Here is a 20,236-nt window from a genome sequence, read left to right as displayed (position 1 = left end):
TGTTCTTCAGCTTGCAAGCCTCCCCCTTTTTCCTCCAAACATAACGATGGGGATTACAGTTCTATTTTTGTTTCATCAGACCAGAAGACATTTCTCCAAAAAGTCCGATCTTCGACCCCATGTGCAGTTGCAAACCGTAGTCTGGCTTTTTATGGCGGTTTTGAAGCGGTGGCTTCTTCCTTGCTGAGTGGCCTTTCAGGTTATGTCGATATAGGACTCGTTTTACTGTGGATATTGATACTTTTGTACCCGTTTCCTCCAGCATCTTCATAAGGTCCTTTGCTGTTGTTCTGGGATTGATTTGCACTTTTTGCATCAAAATACGTTAATCTCTAGGAGACAGAATGCGTTTCCTTTCTGAGCGGTATGTCAGCTGCGTGGTCCCATGGTGTTTATACTTGCGTACTATTGCTTGCACAAATGAACGTGGTACCTTCAGGCGTTTGGAAATTGCTCCCAAGGATGATCCAGACTTGTGAAGGTTTACAATTTTGTTTCTGAAGTCTTGGCTGATTTCTTTTGATTTTCCCATGATGTCATGCAAAGAGGCACTGAGTTGGAAGGTAGGCCTTGAAATACATCCACAGGTACACCTCCAATTGACTCAAATTATGTCAATTAGCCTTATCAGCAGCTTCTAAAGCCATGACATAATTTTCTGGAATTTTCCAAGCTGTTTAAAGGCACAGTCAACTTCGTGTATGTCAACTTCTGACTAACTGGAATTGTGATATCTGTCTGTAAACAATTGTTGTAAAAATTACTTGTGTAAAGCACAAAGCAGATGTCCTAACCGACTTGCCAAAACTATAGTTTGTTAACAAGAAATTTGTGGAGTGGTTGAAAAACAAGTTTTAATGACTCCAACCTAAGTGTATGTGAACTTCCACCTTCAACTGTACACACACACACACACACACACACACACACACACACACACACACGGATGTGCGAACACTTAAACGAAGGCCAAATTAAGGCTCTGAACCAAATAAAAATGTATTGGTCACATGCACAGAATACAACAGGTGTAGATTTTACCATGAAATGCTTACTTACTTTTCCCAACAACGCAGAGTTAAAAAGCAGTAAAATATACACTACCACATTTTGGTCCATTTAAAATCAAATTGATCAGAAATTCAGTGTAGACATTGTTAATGTTGTAAATGACTTGTAGCTGGAAATGGCTGATTTTCTTTTAGTGGAATGTCTACATAGGCGTACAGAGGCCCATTATCAGAAACCATCACTCCTGTGTTCCAATGGCACGTTGTGTTAGCTAATCCAAGTTTATAATTTTAAAAGGCTAATTGATTATTAGAAAACCATTGTGCAATTATGTTAGCACAGCTGAAAATGGTTGTCCTGATTTAAAGAAGCAATAAAACTGGCCTTTAGACTAGTTGAGTATCTGGAGTATCAGCATTTGTGGGTTCGATTACAATTAATTACAAAACACCAGTCTCAACGTCAACAGTGAAGAGGCGACTCCAGGATGCTGGCCTTCTAGGCAGAGTTCCTCTGTCCAGTGTCTGTTCTTTTGCCCATCTTAATCTTTTCTTTTTATTGGCCTGTCTGAGATATGGCTTTTTCCTTGCAACTCTGCCTAGAAGGCCAGCATCCCGGAGTCACCTCTTCACTGTTGATGTTGTGACTGGTGTTTTGCGGGTACTATTTAATGAAGCTGCCTGTTGAGGACTTGTGAGGCATCTGTTTCTCAAACTAGACACTCTAATGTACTTGTCCGCTTGCTCAGTTGTGCACCGGGGCCTCTCACTCCTCTTTCTATTCTGGTTACGAGACAGTTTGCGCTGTTCTGTGAAGGGAGTAGTTTGCAGCGTTGTACGAGATCTTCAGTTTCTTGGCCATTTCTCGCCTGGAATAGCCTTAATTTCTCAGAACAAGAATAGACTGACGAGTTTCAGAAGAAAGTTCTCTGTTTCTGGACATTTTGAGCCTGTAATCGAACTTACAAATGCTGATGCTCCAGATACTCAACTAGTCTAAAGGACAGTTTTATTGCTTCTTTAATCAGGCCAGTTTTCAGCTGTGCTAACATAATTGCAAAAGGGTTTCTTAATGATCAAGTAGCCTTAGCTAATCCAAGTTTATCATTTTATAAGACATTTACATTACATTTAAGTCATTTAGCAGACGCTCTTAACCAGAGCGACTTACAAATTGCAAGACAAGGTGCCATTGGAACACAGGAGTGATGGTTGCTGATAATGGGCCTCTGTACACCTATGTTGATATTCCATAAAAAATCCGCTGTTTCCAGCTACAATAGTTATTTACAACATTAACAATGTCTCCACTGTTTTTCTGATCAATTTGATGTTATTTTAATGGACAAAAATGTGCTTTTCTTTCATAAACAAGGACATTTCTGTGTGACCCCAAGCTTTTGAACGGTCGTGTGTGTGTAGGCAATAGTAACACAATAAAATAACTAATGAGACTATATACAAGGAGTACCAGTACCGAGTCAATGTGCAGGGGTACAAGGTAGTTGAGGTAATGTAGTATCTACATGTAGGTATTGGTTAAAGTGACTTGGCAATCAGGAGAGAGAATGCAAATAAATACAAATAAAGTGGGTCAATGTAAATAGTCCGGGTAGCCATTTTGATTAACTGTTTAGCAGTCTTATGGCTTAGGGGTAGAAGTTGTTCAGAAGCCTTTTGGTCCCAGACTTGGTACTCGGCCAACAGTCTGACTTGAGTAGCTTTCTTCTGATACAGCCTGGTTTCGAGGTCCTGAATGGCAAGGAGTCTGGCCATAGTAATGTACTCGGCCGTACGCACTACCCTTTGTAGTGCCTTGCGGTTGGATGCCGAGCAGCCAGTCAAGATGCTCTCAATGGTGCAGCTGTAGAATAATCTGAGGGACCCATGCTAAATCTTTTCACTCTCCTTGGGGGGGAAGAGGCGTTTTGCCCTTTTCAAGACTGTTGTGATGTGGACACCGAGGAACTTGAAGCTCTCGTCCCACTCCACTATAGACCCGTCAATGTGAATGGGCCGTTTCTTGTAGTCCAAGATAAACTGCCAGGTCTCTGACCTCCCTATAGGCTGTCTCGTCATGGGTGATCAGGCCTACCACCGTTGTGTTTTCTGCAAACTTAATGATGGTGTTGGAGTCGTGCATGGCCATGCAGTTGTGGGTGAACAGGGAGTACAGGAGGGGACTAAGCGCACGTACCCCCGTGTTGAGGGTCAGCGTGGCGTATGTGTCGTTGCTTACCCTCACAACCTGGGGATGGCCTGTCAGGAAGTCCAGGGTCCTTAGCTTAGTGATGAGCTTGGAGGGCACTATGGTCATGAACGCTGGCTGAGCAGTAGTCAATGAACAGCATTCTCATATAGGTGTTCCTTTTGTCCAAGTGGGAAAGGGAAGTGTGGAGTACAATAGAGATTGGGTCATCTGTGGATCTCTTGGAGTGGTAAACAAATTGGAGTGTGTCCAGGGTTTCTGGGATGCTTGTGTTAATGTGAGCCATGACTAACCTTTCAAAGCATTTTATGGATACAGATGTGAGTGCTATGGGTCGGTAGTCATTTAGATGGATTACCTTTGCATTCTTGGGCACAGGGACTATGGTGGTTTGCTTGAAACATGTAGGTATTATAGACTGGGTCAGGGAGAGGTTGAAAATGTCATACTAGCCAGCTGGTCAGCGCATGCTCGGAGAACATATCCTGGTAATCTGTGTGAATGTTAACCTGTTAAAAGGTCTTACTCATATCGGCTATGGAGAGCGTGATCACAGTCATCCGGAACAGCAGGTGCTCTCACGAATGGTTCAGTGTTGCTTGCCTTGAAGTGAGCATTGACGGCAATTAGTTTATCTGGTAGGTTCGCATCACTGGGCAGCTCTCGGCTTCGTTTCCCTTTGTAATCCGTGATAGTTTGCAAGCCCTGCCACATCTGACGAGTGTCAGAGACGGTTTAGTAGGATTTGACCGTAGTCCTGTATTGGCGTTTTACCTGTGATGGTTCGTCGGAGGTCGTAGCGGGATTTCTTATAAGTGTCTGGATTTGTGTCCCGCTCCTTGAAAGCAGCAGCTCTAGCCTTTAACTCAATGTAGATGTAATTCATGGCTCCTGGTTGGGATATATAGTGCATTCAGAAAGTATTCTGATCCCTTGATTTCTTCCACATGTTGCGTTACAGCCTTATTCTAAAATTGATTGCAAATTTTCCCCCCTCATCAATCTACACACAATACCCTATAATGACAAAGCAAAAACATATTTTTTATGAATTTGCAAAAATGTGTAAAAACATATCACATTTACACAATTATTCAGACCATTTACTCAGTTGAAGCACCTTTGGCAGTGATTACAGCCTCTAGTCTCCTTGGGACTGACGCTACAAGCTTGGCACACCTGTATTTGGGGAGTTTCTTCCATTCTTCTCTGCAGATCCTCTTAAGCTCTGTCAGGTTGGATGGGGAGCATGCTGCACAGCTATTTTCAGGTCTTTCCAGAGATGTTTGGTCAGGTTCCAGTCCAGGCTCTGGCTGGGTCACTCAAGGACATTCAGAGACTTGTCCCGAAGCCACTTCTGCGTTTTCTTGGCTGTGTGCTCAGGATCGTTGTCCTGTTGGAAGGTGAGCCTTAGCACCAGTCTGAGGTCCTGAGCACGCTGGAGCAGGTTTTCATCAAGGATCTCTTTGTACTTTGCTCCATTCATATTTCCCTCGATCCTGACTAGTCTCCCAGGCCCTGCCGCTGACAAACATCCCCACAGCATGATGCTGCCACCACCATACTTCACCGTAGGGATGGTGCCAGGTTTCCTCTAGACGTCACGCTTGGCATTAAGGCCAAATAGTTCAATCTTGGTTTCAGAAACTTGTTTCTCATGGTCTGAGTCCTTTAGGTGTTTTTTTGGCAAACTCCAAGCGGGCTGTCGTGACCCTTTTACTGAGGAGTGGCTTCCGTCTGGCCATTCTACCATAAAGGCCTGATTGGTAGAGTGCTGCAGAGATGGGAGAACCTTCCAGAAGCACATCCATCTCCACAAAGGAGCTCTGTCAGGGTGACCATCGGGTCACTTCTGATACCATGGCCTTTCTCCCCTCCCATTGCTCAGTTTGGTCGGGCGGACAGCTCTAAGAAGAGTATTGGTGGTTCCAAACTTCTAACATTTAAGAATGATGGAGTTTCCTGTGTTCTTGGGGACCTTCAATGCTGCAGACATGTTTTGGAACCCTTCCCAGATCTGTGCCTCGACACAATCCTGTCTCGGAGCTCTACGGACAATTTCTTCGACCTCGGTTTGTGGTGGTTTTTGCACTGACATGCACTGTCAACTGTGGAACCTTATAGACATGTAGGTGTCTTTCCAAATCATGTCCAATCAATTGAATTTACCACAGGCAGACTCCCAAGTTGTATAAATCATTTTTGTCTAATAGCAAAAGGTCTGAATACTTATGTAAATAAGGTATTTCTGTTTTAATATTTAATTTGCAAACATCAAAAATCCTGTTTTCGCTTTGTCATTATGGGCTATTGTTGAGGAAAAACATTTATTTAATACATTTTAAAATAAGGCTGTAACGTAACTTAAGGGGAAGAGGTCTGAATACTTTCCTAATGCATTGTATACGTATGGTCACTGTGGGGACGTCGTCGACGCACTTATTAATGAAGCCAGTGACTGATGTGGTAAACTCTTCAATGCCGTTGGATGAATCCCGGTACATATTCCAGTTTGTGCTAGCAAAACAGTCCTGTTGCTTAGCATCAGCATCATCTGACCACTTCTGTATTGAGCGTGTCACTGGTACTTACTGTTTGAATTTTTTGCTTGTAAGCAGGAATCAATTTTTAACCGTTTTATTTAACTTTGTAAATAACAAATTCTTCTTTACAATGAAGGCTTACACCGGCCAAACCTCGACGACGCTGAGCCAATTGTGCACCACCCTATAGGACTCCCAATCACGGCCGGTTGTGATACAGCCTGGAATCGAACCAGGGTGTCTGTAGTGACGCATCTAGCACTGAAATGCAGTGCTTTAGACCACTGCGCCACTCGGGATAGAGTTATGGTCAGATTTGCCAGATGGAGGGCGAGGGAGAGCTTGTATGCATCTCTGTGTGGAGTAAAGATGATCTAGAGTCCCCCCCCCCCCCTCTAGTTGCACAGGTGACATGATGTTAGAAATGAACTAAAACGGATTTCGGCTTTCCTGTATTAAAATCACCGGCCAGCTTCTGGATGAACATTTTCTTGTTTGCTTATAGCTCAATACAGCTCGTTGAGTGCGGTCTTAGTGCCAGCATCGGTTTGTGGTGGTAAATAGACAGCTATGAAAAATATAGATGGAAACTCTCTTGGTAAATACTATGGTCTGCATGTTATCATTAGGTACTCCAACTCAGGCGAGCGGAACCTTGAGATTTCCTTAATATTAGAGATCGCCCACCAGCTGTTGTTAACAAAGAGACACACACCCAACCCCCTGGTCTTACCTGATGCAGCCGCTCTGTCCTGCCGACGCAATAAAATGCTTCCGTCGCATCTCGACTGCAACATAAACATGTCTTCGATAAGGATGATTCCGTGCCTATGATTCAAACCTAGATAAAAACTCATAGATCTATGTACTGACCCTTTGTGCTGTGGTTGCTTTGACTGGGTTTCAAGCGTGTGCATGGAAACCGTTCCCCTCAGGCCAAATGATAGACAGGAGGAAATGAGAGTGAATAAGAATAGGGTAGGAAGAAAGAGCAGGTTGGGAAAAGAAAGATATGAAGGGGAATAAGATGGTTGTATGATGAGTAAATCTTCAGATGGACTCTCAGCCTTTGAGCAGAGTGGTGGAGAATACATCGTGAATCCATTTGTGAATATTTTATGACAACCGAATGTGAGGGAGAATGTGGTTGTAGATCTAGGTGCGTTAGAGGCCTCGATCATCATCTGGTTTCCATAGCATTCTCCTAGACTACTTATTCTTCCTATCCACTTTCATTTATACTGACGCGAAGGAGGACATTTATCCTGTAACCTTTTCTGACCAAAACATACATGCTTATTTGTGTCTCTGTGTGTTCGTGCACACGCGTGTGGTCTTTTTTTTAAATGCTTTTCTGTTTAATAACTAACTGCTTTGTCATTTTACTGCTGCAGTAGGTGGGTGTTTGTTGACAGCCTCTCCCCACCTCTCTCCTCAGATGAGTCCATGCAGAAGCTATTTGAGGGGGGCAAGGGCAGTGTGTTCCAGAGGGTCCTGTCCTGGGTGCCATCCCACAACCACCAGCTGCAGCTGGCAGGGGCACTGGCCATCGCCAACTTCGCTCGCAACGGTGAGGAGGCTATAGAAATACAGTTAATAGAAGGGACAAAGCCCTTTAGACCATTCTATTTCTATGAAGGAGGGTACACATTGCCTATGGGTTTTATTCAGGATAAAACTCCCCTCGGATGGCTTTAATACTGACCACAATCTGGGTCACGTTACGCGGGGTGTGACATCACAGAACGTTCCGATACTGTAGAAATGTATAGAACAGAGTGTAGAACAGACACACTTTTCTGTGTAGTAGAATAGGGAATCAGCACAACACTCAGGTTGTAGAAATGCTTCTCTGTCATGTAGAACAGTTAATCAGCATTCAGCACATCTCTCCACATTCTCCCAGATGTCTTATAGATCAGTTTCCCCCCTAATAAAACTCAGTGTGCTGAATATAGATCACAGGCCCAGCCATTAGTCATTCCATATCATTACTCATCTAAACCACAGCGTTTCGTCCCGTGTCAGCGAATCCTGCATCCAGGCTGACTTCAAACATTCACCCTGATAAACAAAAGTCCTTATTATTATTGCCGAATGATTTATTCCGTACATGGATGTGAAGAGAATTATATGTAACCTGTTTTCCTCTTTTCTATCAAACGATGAAGGTAAAATTACGGTCAGAAGGAAATGGCATTGGAACATAACACACAACACCTATCCAGTCCTTTTTTAGATCTGAGGATAGGGGTTCTCCAGAACTTTGATTTGTGGAAACAGACATGTTAGAGCATGGTGGGAGCAAATGCCTGCACAGCCCATAGCTTTTACTGAGCAGTGGGTTAAGTTATGACATTCTGTTTTCTCCCCCAGATGGTAACTGCATCCACATGGTGGAATCCGGCATTGTTCAGAAACTACTGGAGCTGCTGGATCGCCACGTGGACGAGGGCAACGTCACCGTGCAGCACGCGGCGCTCAGCGCCCTGCGCAACCTGGCCATTCCTGGTGAGACTCCCAAGGCATTCCAAGTCTGATTGAGTATACTGTCAATGTTGTGTATGACTCATAGGCAATTCTTTAACATTCATTTCTTGTTCCAAGTGCTTCCCCTGCACTCGTTTAGGGGGTAGGTCTTGGCAAATGTAACTGCAAACAAGTACAGGAGCAGCACTTTGACTAGAAGTTGTTCTTTCTTTGAGCCTTAATTGGTTAATACTGGTTGAATACAATAGTAATAACGTTAGTATTTTGTTTATTTTCATGGTGTACTGCATTGGCAGCTTAGAGCTGAATTGCAGTGTATACCTAAATAAGTAAAATAATTAATTGCTACATGTCTTAAGGGAGAATAGTTTGAATGTATGTATTTATTTATTTATTTAACATGTTTCATCGTTGTTTATTCTTCTTCTCCTGTCCCTTCAGTGGTGAACAAGGCTAAGATGCTGTCGGCAGGTGTGTCAGATACGGTGTTGAAGTTCCTCCCGTCCGAGATGCCTCCTGTCCAGTTCAAACTGCTGGGGACGTTACGCATGCTCATCGACACACAGGGTAGGACACATTTATAACCTCTATAACGCACTGTTGAACACCTTCCTAATGATGCCATAAACCATCGGACTGTGCCTCGCCCTCCGTCTTCAGTGCCTCGCACGTCCCGTCTTCAAATTGACCAGTATCAGTGGCAGGTGTGAATGTTTCCACCCATAAAGATATAGAGCAACATTTTCCAAAATAGAGGCTAGAATTCCTTCCTTATGATGCGCTAACCTTGAACCGTTCTGTACCTCACTTTTTATCCTTAAATTGACCAGTATGTATTTTATTTATTCAGCAGAAAGTTGGATAGGAAAGTACTTCAACAAAAGAGCCTCGGAATACGATACGTTTCTGTCCAATGTTGTTGAATCTTCATCAAGAAGGGGTTGGGTTGGGGAGGACCGGGCAAGGCCAAGTGCAAACCAGTTAGATCCAGAGTGACATGGATATCGATGGCATCCATCTTTGATTGAATTGCTATGGAACGGAGTGTGACAGTGAGATGTTGACAGGTGGTTAGAATAGCAGTCTACTCAAGGTGATAGAACTAACGCGTGCACTATTTCTGACCATGTCATCATGAGAGGTTTTTCTTTCTACCTCTTCCTCCCTGGAGATTCATTGTACCAAATACTAGAAAGTGCCAATTGTTACCAAGAAGTTACCCATTTTTTTTGTATTTTCAAGTTACCAAGTATAATAATAATTAGGAACCAAGTAATTCTAGTTTATATACCAGAAAGCTACCAATGGTAATAGAGCTGTGAAATAAAGCATTATCTTATGTTGTGCCCAATCCCCCAGCGGACGCAGCAGACCAGCTGGGGACCAATGGGAAGCTGGTGGAGCGTCTGGTAGAGTGGTGTGAGGCAAAGGACCACGCAGGGGTCATGGGAGAGTCCAATAGGCTGCTCTCAGCCCTCATCCGCCACAGCAAGTCAAAGGTTAGGGCCGGCTGCCATGAAAACACACCATCTGTGGCTGGCTGGCTAGCTACCACCACAGATTACATCCTGACCCATATCTGGACTGCATACACACACACAGAATGTATATGTTATCAGCTATATTTTAATCAAAGGCTGTATCAACTAGCTTGTCTTTACTAATCTAACTCTCAGCTCAAAATCCAATCCATGCTTTATGTTACATTATTCATCAAGGGAACAGAACAACTGAGGTGGGAGTCATGTTCTCATTCTTCCTGATATACGATGTTCCATGTTGACTCACGCCCAGAGACAGCGTTGTCAGTTCTGCTACATTTCTTACCCAGTCCCTCATCTGAGGAGAATGACTCGGGGGCACCTCAGACTCTGGTTGTCTCATTCTTAGACTGTAGATTTATGAGCTTCAGGCTCTAAACATTTCTGTCTTATTTGCAGTTCGCTAGATAGAATAGAACCCTGTGGAAGCACCAGAAAGGTACAGTTGAGGTCGGAAGTTCACATACTCTTAGGTTGGAGTCATTCAAACTTGTTTTTCAAGCACTCCACAAACTTCTTGTTAACAAACTATAGTTTTGGCAAGTCGGTTAGGACATCTACTTTGTTCATGACACAAGTGATTTTTCCAACAATTGTTTACAGACAGATTATTTCACTGTGTCACGATTCCAGTGGGTCAGAAGTTTGCATACACGAAGTTGACTGTGCCTTTAAACAGCTTGGAAAATCCCAGAAAATGATGTCATGGCTTTAATACTTCTGTTAGGCTAATTGACATCATTTGAGTCAATTGGAGGTTTACCTGTGGATGTATTTCAAGGCCTACCATCAAACTCATTGCCTCTTTGCTTGACACCATGGGAAAATCAACAGAAATCAGCCAAGACCTCAGACAAAAATTGTAGACCTCAACAAGTCTGGTTCATCCTTGGGAGCAATTTCCAAAAGCCTGAAGGTACCACGTTCATCAAACAATAGTATGCAAGTGTAAACACCATGGGACCATGCAGCCGTCACACCGCTCAGGAAGGAGACACGTTCTGTCTCCTAGAGATGAATGTACTTTGGTGCGAAAAGTGCAAATCAATCCCAGAACAACAGCAAAGGACCTTGTGAAGATGCTGGAGGAAACGGGCACAAAAGTATCTATATCCACAGTAAAACGAGTCCTGTATCGACATAGCCTTAAAGGCCGCTCAGCAAGGAAGAAGCCACTGCTCCAAAACCGCCATAAAAAAAGCCAGACTACGGTTTGCAACTGCACATGGGGCCAAAGATCGTACTATTTGGAGAAATGTCCTCCATGAAACAAATAATTGTTTGGCCATAATGACCGTTATGTTTGGAGGAAAAAGGGGTAGGCTTGCAAGCCAAAGTACACCATCCCAACCGTGAAGCATGGGGGTGGCAGCATCATGTTGTGGGGGTGCTTTGCTGCAGGAGGGACTGGTGCACTTCACAAAATGGATGGCTTCATGAGGAAGGAAAATATGTAGATATATTGAAGCAACATCTCAAGACATCATTCAAGAAGTTAAAGCTTGGTCGCAAATGGGTCTTCCAAATAGACAACAACCCCCAAACATACTTCCAAAGTTGTGGCAAATGGCTTAAGGACAACAAAGTCAAGGTATTGGAGTGGCCATCCCAAAGCCCTGTAGAACATTTGTGGGCAGAACTGAAAAAATGTGTGCGAGCAAGGAGGCCTACAAACCTGACTCGGTTACACCAGCTCAGTCGGGGGGGGGGGGGGCCAAAATTCACCCAACTTATTGTGGGAAGCTTGTGGAAGGCTACCCAAAATGTTTGACCCAAGTTAAACAATTTAAAGGCAATGCTACCAAATACTAATTGAATGTATGTAAACTTCTGACCCACTGGGAATGTAATGAAATAAATAAAAGCTGAAATAAATAATTATCTCTAGTATTATTCTGACATTAAAATAAAGTGGTGATCCTAACTGACCTAAGACAGGGAATTTTTACTAGGATTAAATGTCAGGAATTGTGACAAACTGAGTTGAAATGTATTTGGCTAAGGTGTATGTAAACATCTGACTTCAACTGTAGGTCCTACAAGTGCACTGTACAGAAGAGTCCTATATTATTTAGAGTTGGGGTGGACTGACCTTAGTGGCCTACCCTCTTGGAAAGTTACTGGGTGTGCAGGTTTTTGTTCCTATCGTGCTCTAACACCTGATTTCAGCTCCTGATGAGCAGTGGGATTAGTAAAGGCAGGAGTGTCAGTGCTTGACTGGAGCACAACCCTGCACACCCAGAATCTACATCAAGGATGAGGGTTGGCTTCCCCTGATTTAGAGTTGTGCCCCCATTTTTGAAATGTATTTGTTTCTTAATTTGTTTGTGTTTTCAGGACGTCGTAAAAACAGTCATCCAGGGGGCAGGAGTAAAGCATTTAGTAGTCATGGCGACGAGTGAACACATGATCATGCAGAACGAGGCGCTGGTGGCTCTGGGCCTCATCGCCGGTTTGGACCTGGGTAAGAATCAGGGTCATGATGTCACCATGCAGCCAAATTCTAACTACTGTGTTAGCCACATGGTATAGTAAGGGCCAGATTGGTAGCACTTTCTTTAACAGTGCCTGGGTTGTGTTTAGCAGGGCACACTGTACTAAAATGTTTTGAAACAAGAAAAGAAAACTGTTTCCGGACAAGATCAAGTAGCACTTCCCTGTCTTACTCTGTTTCAAAATCTTTTCTATCCCCGTGCTTACTGAACATGACCCGATGTATTGCATCGCTAGAATAAAATGAAAGTAGTTTGAGGATGTACAGGGCGGGTTAGAATAACCACACAATGCAAAGCAATTTGGGACCTAGTGAAAGTGTTGTATAAATATAATTCACTGTTGAAGCTTTTGTTAGTGTGCTCAATACACACCCTTTTCTCAGAGGCAAAACATTGACTCTGATGGTGCATTGGAATGCATTTAAACAATTGTACAAAATAATTGGTCACAGTGTGTTTGTCATGGTTTCAGTGGGGGCCGAAAAGGACTTTGTTGGGGCTGGCCTGGTACAGGTGCTCCACAAGCTGCTGTCAGACGAGATGAGTGCGCCAGAGGTCAAATACAACTCCATGGTCATCATCTGTGCGGTCATGGGTTCAGGTAAAAGGCCGGACATTTTGAATCAGCCACTTGGAAGAACTAAGCTGCAGCTTTTGCGCCAATATCCAAACTAGGGCATTTCACAGAGTAGTATACTAGTTTGGACATAGCGGTATATGTTTTAGATTTGTGCTTCCTTTAAAGACTCTTCTGCTTTGGACCTGTTCTTCTCTCACCCTCCTCCAGAGCCTCTCCATAAAGAAGTGCAGGGGCTGGCCTTCATCGACGTGGTCTCCAAGCTGCGGTCGCACGAGAACAAAACGGTGTCCCACCAGGCGTCGCTCACAGAGCAGAGGCTAACGGCGCAGAGCTAAATGACTCTTAACTCCCACAGCCCCCCCCCCCCGACCCCCAATGCCTGCCTCATAGCCAATCCCTGCCCCCACAGAACCTTCCTCCCTCTGTGTGTTTCCCATCGTCACGTGCCAAGGTATCCTGTCAACAGCCAGCTGTTCCAGCTAACCACCCCCCCCCCCCAGTGCATTCATACTCCGCTCCAAGCAGCAGCTCCATCCATATTAAAAATACAAGGCGCCAGTAGACCGCCTTTTCGTTTCGCAATAGATATAAACATACAAAGAGAGAACACTTTTTATGATGACCATAGCTGTGATACCCATTCACTTCAATAACTCGCCGATAACGTAAAAAAAAAAACATACAAAATAACTAAAAAAAAACATTTGAGTTTGGTGGTTTGAAAACACATTTAGTAGCCAATGCATCCTTGCTGTGTTCTTTACTTCCGTGTCCCATGTTAGCTTGAGTACCAGCCCGAATTGAAGTCGACGTGCATGTTTTAGCCCAGTTGATGCTGTATCCGTGTTCATTTTGAACCTGTCCACGTACCCAAAACCACAGCCCTGTGGCAAATCTTACAGAGAATAGTGTTCAATCATGTTTGTACTTAAACTGCCGTTTGAAAGGAGTTTGCTTGATAATCCCACTCAATCCTCTCTCTTCCCTTTCACTTTCATACAAACCCAAACTAAACCTGACTTATTGTCCCAAACAACCTTACTGTTATATCAGGGGAATGTTTAGAATGGTGAATCGTTACAGAATATATATATAATAAATATATCATGTAGAACAGATATGTCAAGTAGAATAGGGTATGTTGTTGACTCTTGTTACATTTCTATCTGCAATGTTGTGAACGTTTCACCCCCAACTGAACATACCCCAGGCTAGAGCTCCACTAGCACATACAAGTGCCCACCTGAGCGTCTTCAGACATGGAGGAGATCATGCGTAGGTTAGAAGTTAGAACCTCCAGAAGAACCCAGTCTCTGAGAGTGTACAGTGAAGCAGTCAGCCATACCAGGTATATACTGTCTGGATTTGTTGCTTTTATCATGAGTGGGGGACCAATGGGGTAGCGCTGCACATTTCAGAAGAATCCTATATCATATTAAGTGGTTCCTAAGTTATTTAACACTATCCCCCCCATAAGCCTATCAGAATGGGCCAGTCTGGGTCACCCTCCCCTGTTGACTTGTGGTACTGCTCTATGGTTTCTCCCTGCCAGTTCTTGGTTTGCATGTGTGATGGTTTCTCCCACTCGAAGTATCAATAACATGCACATTCCAGCATGTTGGATACTGCGTTAGGCACCGTCTGGTGACATAGGCGTTTTTTTTATAATAAATTATTTGTTTATTAATCGGCACTTTGTTCTTAATTGTCGTATGAATGGTAATTTATCAGATTTGTAACCTTACAAAGACACAATCCAATCAAGATGTAACCACAAAGTAACTGCATTACGATATTATAAAACATAAATGTTTGTTGTAAATGTCATTGATGAGTTGTACATTTGGAAGATTGTAACTCGAACAGATAATTAAAGATGATTGCTGGCGATAATGTATTTGTTGTTCCTGGAGTTTGTACTGCCTGTTGATATATTAAGAGGGGGGGAGGAGTCTTTTTCGTATCATTCATACGCCACTCTAATCATGTTTCATTCATTGTGTGCCAAACAGGCTTTTCTGAGCTATGGTGTCACCTAGGCTGCATTCCATTCCAGAAGGTTGCCCCCTCCCATCTATCCTAGTTCACTCCTCTTCATGGATCTGGGACAACTAGGTAGGGGTGAGCAGGAGCCCCATCTAGAATGGAATCTAGCCTCACATGCCAGGCTTTAAGGCCCTTTGATAATTCTGGCATACATTGGTAGTTTTAACAGTGGTGATGGAATGTCCATTGATCAGATTAACACCTACGGTTGAAGTCGGAAGTTTACATACACTTAGGTTGAAGTCATTAAAACTCGTTTTTCAACCACTCCACAAACTTCTTGTTAACAAGCTATAGTTTTGGCAAGTCGGTTAGGACATCTACTTTGTGCATGACACAATTAATTTTTTCAACTATTGTTTACAGACAGATTATTTCACTTATAATTCACTGTATGACAATTCCAGGGGGTCAGATGTTGACATACACTAAATTGACTGTGCCTTTTAAACAGCTTGGAAAATTCCAGTAAATGATGTCATGGCTTTAGAAGCTTCTGCTAGGCTAATTGACATCATTTAAGTCAATTGGAGGTGTACCTGTGGATGTATTTCAAGGCCTACCTTTAAACTGAGTGCCTCTTTGCTTGACATCATGGAAAAATCTAAAGAAATCAGCCAAGACCTCAGAATACAAATTGTAGACCTCCACAAGTCTGGATCATCCCTTGGGAGCAATTTCCAGACGCCTGAAGGTACCACGTTCATCTGTACAAACAATAGTACACAAGTGTAAACACCATGGGACCATGCAGCCGCCATACCGCTCAGGAAGGAGACGCGTTCTGTCTCCTAGAGATGATCGTACTTTGGTGCAAAAAGTGCAAATCAATCCCAGAACAACAGCAAAGGACCTTGTGAAGATGCTGGAGGAAACCGGTACAAAAGTATATCCACAGTAAGGTGAGTCCTATATCGACATAACCTGAAAGGCCTCTCAGCAAGGAAGAAGCCACCGCTTCAAAACCGCCAGAGAAAAAACAGCCTACGGTTTGCAACTGCACATGGGGACAAAGATTGTACTTTTTGGAGAAATGTCCTCTGGTCTGATGAAACAAAAATAGAGCTGTTTGGCCATAATGACCATCGTTATGTTTAGAGGAAAAAGGGGGAGGCTTGCAAGCCGAAGAAGCATGGGGGTGGCAGCATCATGTTGTGGGGGTGCTTTGCTGCAGGAGGGACTGGTGCACTTCACAAAATAGATGCATCATGAGGAAGGAAAATTATGTGGATATATTGAAGCAACATCTCAAAACATCCGTCAGGAAGTTAAAGCTTGGTCGCAAATGGTTCTTCCAAATGGACAATGACCCCAAGCATACTTCCAAAGTTGTGGCAAAATGGCTTAAGGACAACAAAGTCAAGGTATTGGAGTGTCCATCACAAAATCCTGACCTCAATTCTATAGAAAATGTGTGGGCAGAACTGAAAAAGCGTGTGCGAGCAAGGAGGCCTACAAACCAGACTCAGTTACACCAGCTCTGTCAGGAGGAATGGGCCAAAATTCACCCAACTTATTGTGGGAAGCTTGTTGGAAGGCTACCCAAAAAAGTTTGACCCAAGTTTAACAATTTTGTAATCTTCTGACCTACTGGTAATGTGATGAAAGAAATAAAAGCTGAAATAAATCACTATTATTAATGCAAATAGTCTGGGTAGCCATTTGATTAGATGTTCAGGAGTCTTATGGCTTGGGGGTAGAACCTGTTTAGAAGCCTCTTGGTACCGCTTGCCGTGCTCGGTCCTCCTTTTCCTGTAGTCCACAATCAATTAGAAATCGTTCCTTCAGACTCGAGCCATCCAACTGAGTTACAAAGCACCGTTGACGAATAAATGAATGTGTCATGGAGTCTGGCAGAGAAAGAGGAAGCCAAATCACTTTCATGTCCCTTCTTTATTAACAATTAACATTATTAACAAAGTCATCAGGTCAACAAAGAAAATGATTTATTTCATGGAAATGAAAGAAAAACAGTAACTTGTTCTGAGGGCAGAAAAGAGTGAGATTGTTCAAGTTCATAAAAGTCACATTAAAGGCCATACTGGGAATCAAGTGAAGAAACCACTGAATGGCAACCCTTGTGTTATGCCCAAAGCCACCCAGGACACCACCCACCAGCCTAACGTTTGTCTTTTCACTCTAAACAGTCAAAATAAAATGTTAAAGGTCAACTATAGAAAGGTTCAAACCAGGGACCTTGTGTCTCACAACCCATGTTTCATGCCCTCCTACCTCCCTAACAGGATTTATTTGATTTAACTCACCTGTCACTGGTCCTGGCTGTGATTGGTTAACTTGGTTAAAAGTCCATCCACCTTGGTCATGGCTATAAGCGTTTGTTAAATTAAGTCAGTTAATTTTTGGGGCATTTTTATCTAACCCTTATCCTAATTCTTCTAACCTGCTATGAAAAGTCAAATCTGACAAAAGTGGTATCCCATCTTGTCAAAACCAATCAAACCTCCCACTTGGTCTTATCTTTATTTCACTCTCACTGGTCCTTGAATGCCCCGCCCACTGATAGTTGAGCTAGAAAACTGAAACCACACAGGGATTTGAACCAGGGACCTTCAGCATGGTAACCCAAGTGCTACACAATCCACCACCTACAAATATGACAGCAACTGAGTTTTCTTTTCACTCTGGCCGTTGTAATGTCCCACTAATGGTAGTTTCGCTTTCATCCAACCAATCACATTCAGCCCTCAGAACAAAATTGAATAAGGAGTAGCAGGGATTCCTAAAGATTGACACTATTCACTTTGAGGTATTGAAAACAGAAGACCACCATAGTGGACATGAACTGAAAGTGTGTTTTAACCATTAAAAACCTGTATGTAGAGTGTGCAGAGATCAGACAAAATACATTGATACTTAAAACACCCAGTGCAGTCAAAAATGTGATTTTCCTATGTTTTAAGTGTATTTCCACGCTGAGGTTGGAATAATACTGTGAACATGATAACATTATTTTAGTGTCAGAGCTGTTTGAAAATACCACCTGAAATGTCATCCTGTTTTGGTGGATGTAGTTTTACCCTTCACTGTTGACACCACCATGCTGTAAATTAGTAAATAGACAAAAAAAATATATATTTTTACCTTTATTTAACTGGGCAAGTCAGTTATGAACAAATTCTTATTTTCAATGACGGCCTAGGGACAGTGGGTTAACTGCTTTGTTCAGGGGCAGAACAACAGATTTTTACCTCATCAGCTCAGGGATTCGAACCAGCAACCTTTGGGTTACAAGTCCAATGCTCTAACCACTAGGCTACCTGCCGCCCAATAAGAAAAATTTCCAAACTTCTCTGCCAATATCAGCTAATTTTCAGTTTTGCCCCTCCTAACTCAGACCACTTACAGTCCTAGAGAAATTGCTCTTTGCTAAGAAGAGATTGAAACGATTATTATACTTTTTTTATCCCTTTTTTCTGCCCAATTTCGTGGGATCCAATTGGTAGTTAGTCTTGTCTCATCACTGCAACTCCCATAGGGAGTCGGGAGAGGCGAAGGTCGAGAGCCGTGCGTCCTCCGAAACACAACCCAACCAAGCCTCACTGCTTCTTGACACAATGCCCGCTTAACCCGGAAGCCAGCCACACCAATGTGTCAGAGGAAACACTGTACTACACCTGCCGACCGTGTCAGCGTGCATGTGCCCAGCCCGCCACAGGAGTCGCTAGAGCGCGATGGGACAAGGATATCCCTGCCGGCCAAACCTCCCCCTCACGTGATGCTGGACCAATTGTGCGCTGCCCCATGGGTCTCCCGGTCGTAGGAGACCCTTAGACCACAGCGCCACTCGGGAGGCCAAGAAGATATTTTAGTTTATTTTCAACCATTTGAATTGAAAACAATCACAGTAAGGTACCTAATTGTTATCCAAAAAGTATGTGATATTGAGATAAAAACAGCTGCATTGGACCTTTAAGTGTGCTTGATTTAGTTTGCCTGTTAAAATGGAACCAAGAGACTTGTCCCAAAAGTGCAAACATGCTAAATCAAGCACACCTCAAGTATTTGAAAGTATCTGAAATACCTGTATGTATTTCACCAGGTGGTAGAGATGGCATGGGATATAACGAATGCTCATTTGTGCAACAAAAATGCTTGAACTGACAATGCTTCAGCAGTTCAAAGGAAACGTGACTTAAAGGCTGTGACTACTACTGTACATTTGCCCTCTAGCACCATTACTCTCTTTCCTAAGCTCACAGTGTCACCACAAATACAGCTACTATTTTACTGTTAAAAATACTTGTGTCAATAAGAGAACTTTTGCACATTCTAATGAAACAAAACCAGAATCCATGCTACTGTGACCAGTATGTTGACCACATGTCCCGGATCATGTGACAGTCCCACATTTTTCCCCCTTTGTATCGCGTCCTGCAACGAAACAATCATGTCCCGCATTTTATCAACAAATTCAAGCACCACTAATATGCGCTTATGAAAAAAAAGATATATCATTAGGATGTGGTAGTCTAAGAATACTGGTGATGTTAAACACTTCTCCAATTGTTGTTGAGATCTGATATTTTGCACAGCGCCAGACGAGACGTAGGCAATGTCATATCATCAACCAATCACATTTGTAAAAATCCTTTCAGTCTAAATTCCTGTGGGGGGGGGGGGGGCTGCCAAATGTTTTTATTCACGTAGGCTACACTGTCCCGCAATATCATCCTGTAGTCTCGCATTTGGGTGTTTTAAATGTGGCCACCCTATGTGGGACAGGCATGCAGTGCATTTACAAACAACTTTCCCCAAAGTTTTTTGGGGTCATTATTTTCTGTACATTTCTACACAAAGTGTTTGTCACATGGATGGAATCCCATGGAACAATGGAGATGCAAAACAGGGTCATTTTCCCAAAATTCCCAGGTTTTCCAGAAAACTGCCAACTGGGATTTCTGGAAAACCTGGGAATTTTGGGAAAGTTACTGGAAATTTGCAACCCTAAACCCATCTTTAAAAAGGATCAGAATGTGCAGGTCACCATGGTGCAGGTACTCTCAGGAATCTTTCCCAGTGGTAGCAGGCTTTGAGCATTTTCTGATGCGCCGAGAATGGCGTAGCCATGCTGAAGAGACCTTGGGAGAAACAGACATCAAGGTCAGTCACAGCTCTTAAAACAAACTAATCCTAGTCCCATGTCAATGTATTACTGGGGTGAACTTTGAGAAATGTCAACAACACAGTTGTATTTGTGACATAAGGGCACTATAAAGCTCAGCTAGCTAACTTGGTAATCCTTACCTGTGCATTCCTGGGTGAAGACAGGTAAACCGTGACATCAGGTAAACAAACTACACA

At 43.1% G+C, this 20,236-nt stretch overlaps 2 protein-coding genes across 6 annotated transcripts in view; one reads left to right on the top strand and one right to left on the bottom strand.

The window, feature by feature from the left end:
• Positions 1-14,761, top strand: part of LOC135510629 (rap1 GTPase-GDP dissociation stimulator 1-like) — a 58,035-nt gene extending 43,274 nt beyond the window's left edge. For all 5 annotated transcript variants that reach the window (XM_064931700.1, XM_064931698.1, XM_064931699.1 and 2 more), the window contains 7 exons: positions 7,201-7,332; positions 8,139-8,273; positions 8,694-8,819; positions 9,612-9,751; positions 12,131-12,257; positions 12,761-12,889; positions 13,076-14,761. In XM_064931700.1, the coding sequence (XP_064787772.1) occupies positions 7,201-7,332; positions 8,139-8,273; positions 8,694-8,819; positions 9,612-9,751; positions 12,131-12,257; positions 12,761-12,889; positions 13,076-13,203 (917 nt within the window). In that variant the 3' untranslated portion in view covers positions 13,204-14,761. The remainder of the gene's footprint in view (positions 1-7,200; positions 7,333-8,138; positions 8,274-8,693; positions 8,820-9,611; positions 9,752-12,130; positions 12,258-12,760; positions 12,890-13,075) is intronic.
• Positions 14,762-16,788: 2,027 nt separating this feature from the next.
• tspan5a (tetraspanin 5a) overlaps positions 16,789-20,236 on the bottom strand; it is a 29,930-nt gene continuing 26,482 nt past the window's right edge. The window contains exons 9-10 of the mRNA XM_064931695.1: positions 20,180-20,229; positions 16,789-20,013 (exon numbers count right to left, since the gene is read on the bottom strand). Of these exons, the coding sequence (XP_064787767.1) occupies positions 20,217-20,229 (13 nt within the window). The 3' untranslated portion in view covers positions 16,789-20,013; positions 20,180-20,216. The remainder of the gene's footprint in view (positions 20,014-20,179; positions 20,230-20,236) is intronic.

This window comes from Oncorhynchus masou, chromosome 23, assembly GCF_036934945.1.
Source record: "Oncorhynchus masou masou isolate Uvic2021 chromosome 23, UVic_Omas_1.1, whole genome shotgun sequence".
Lineage (NCBI taxonomy): Eukaryota > Metazoa > Chordata > Actinopteri > Salmoniformes > Salmonidae > Oncorhynchus > Oncorhynchus masou.
This window is presented reverse-complemented; position numbering and strand designations above follow the sequence as displayed.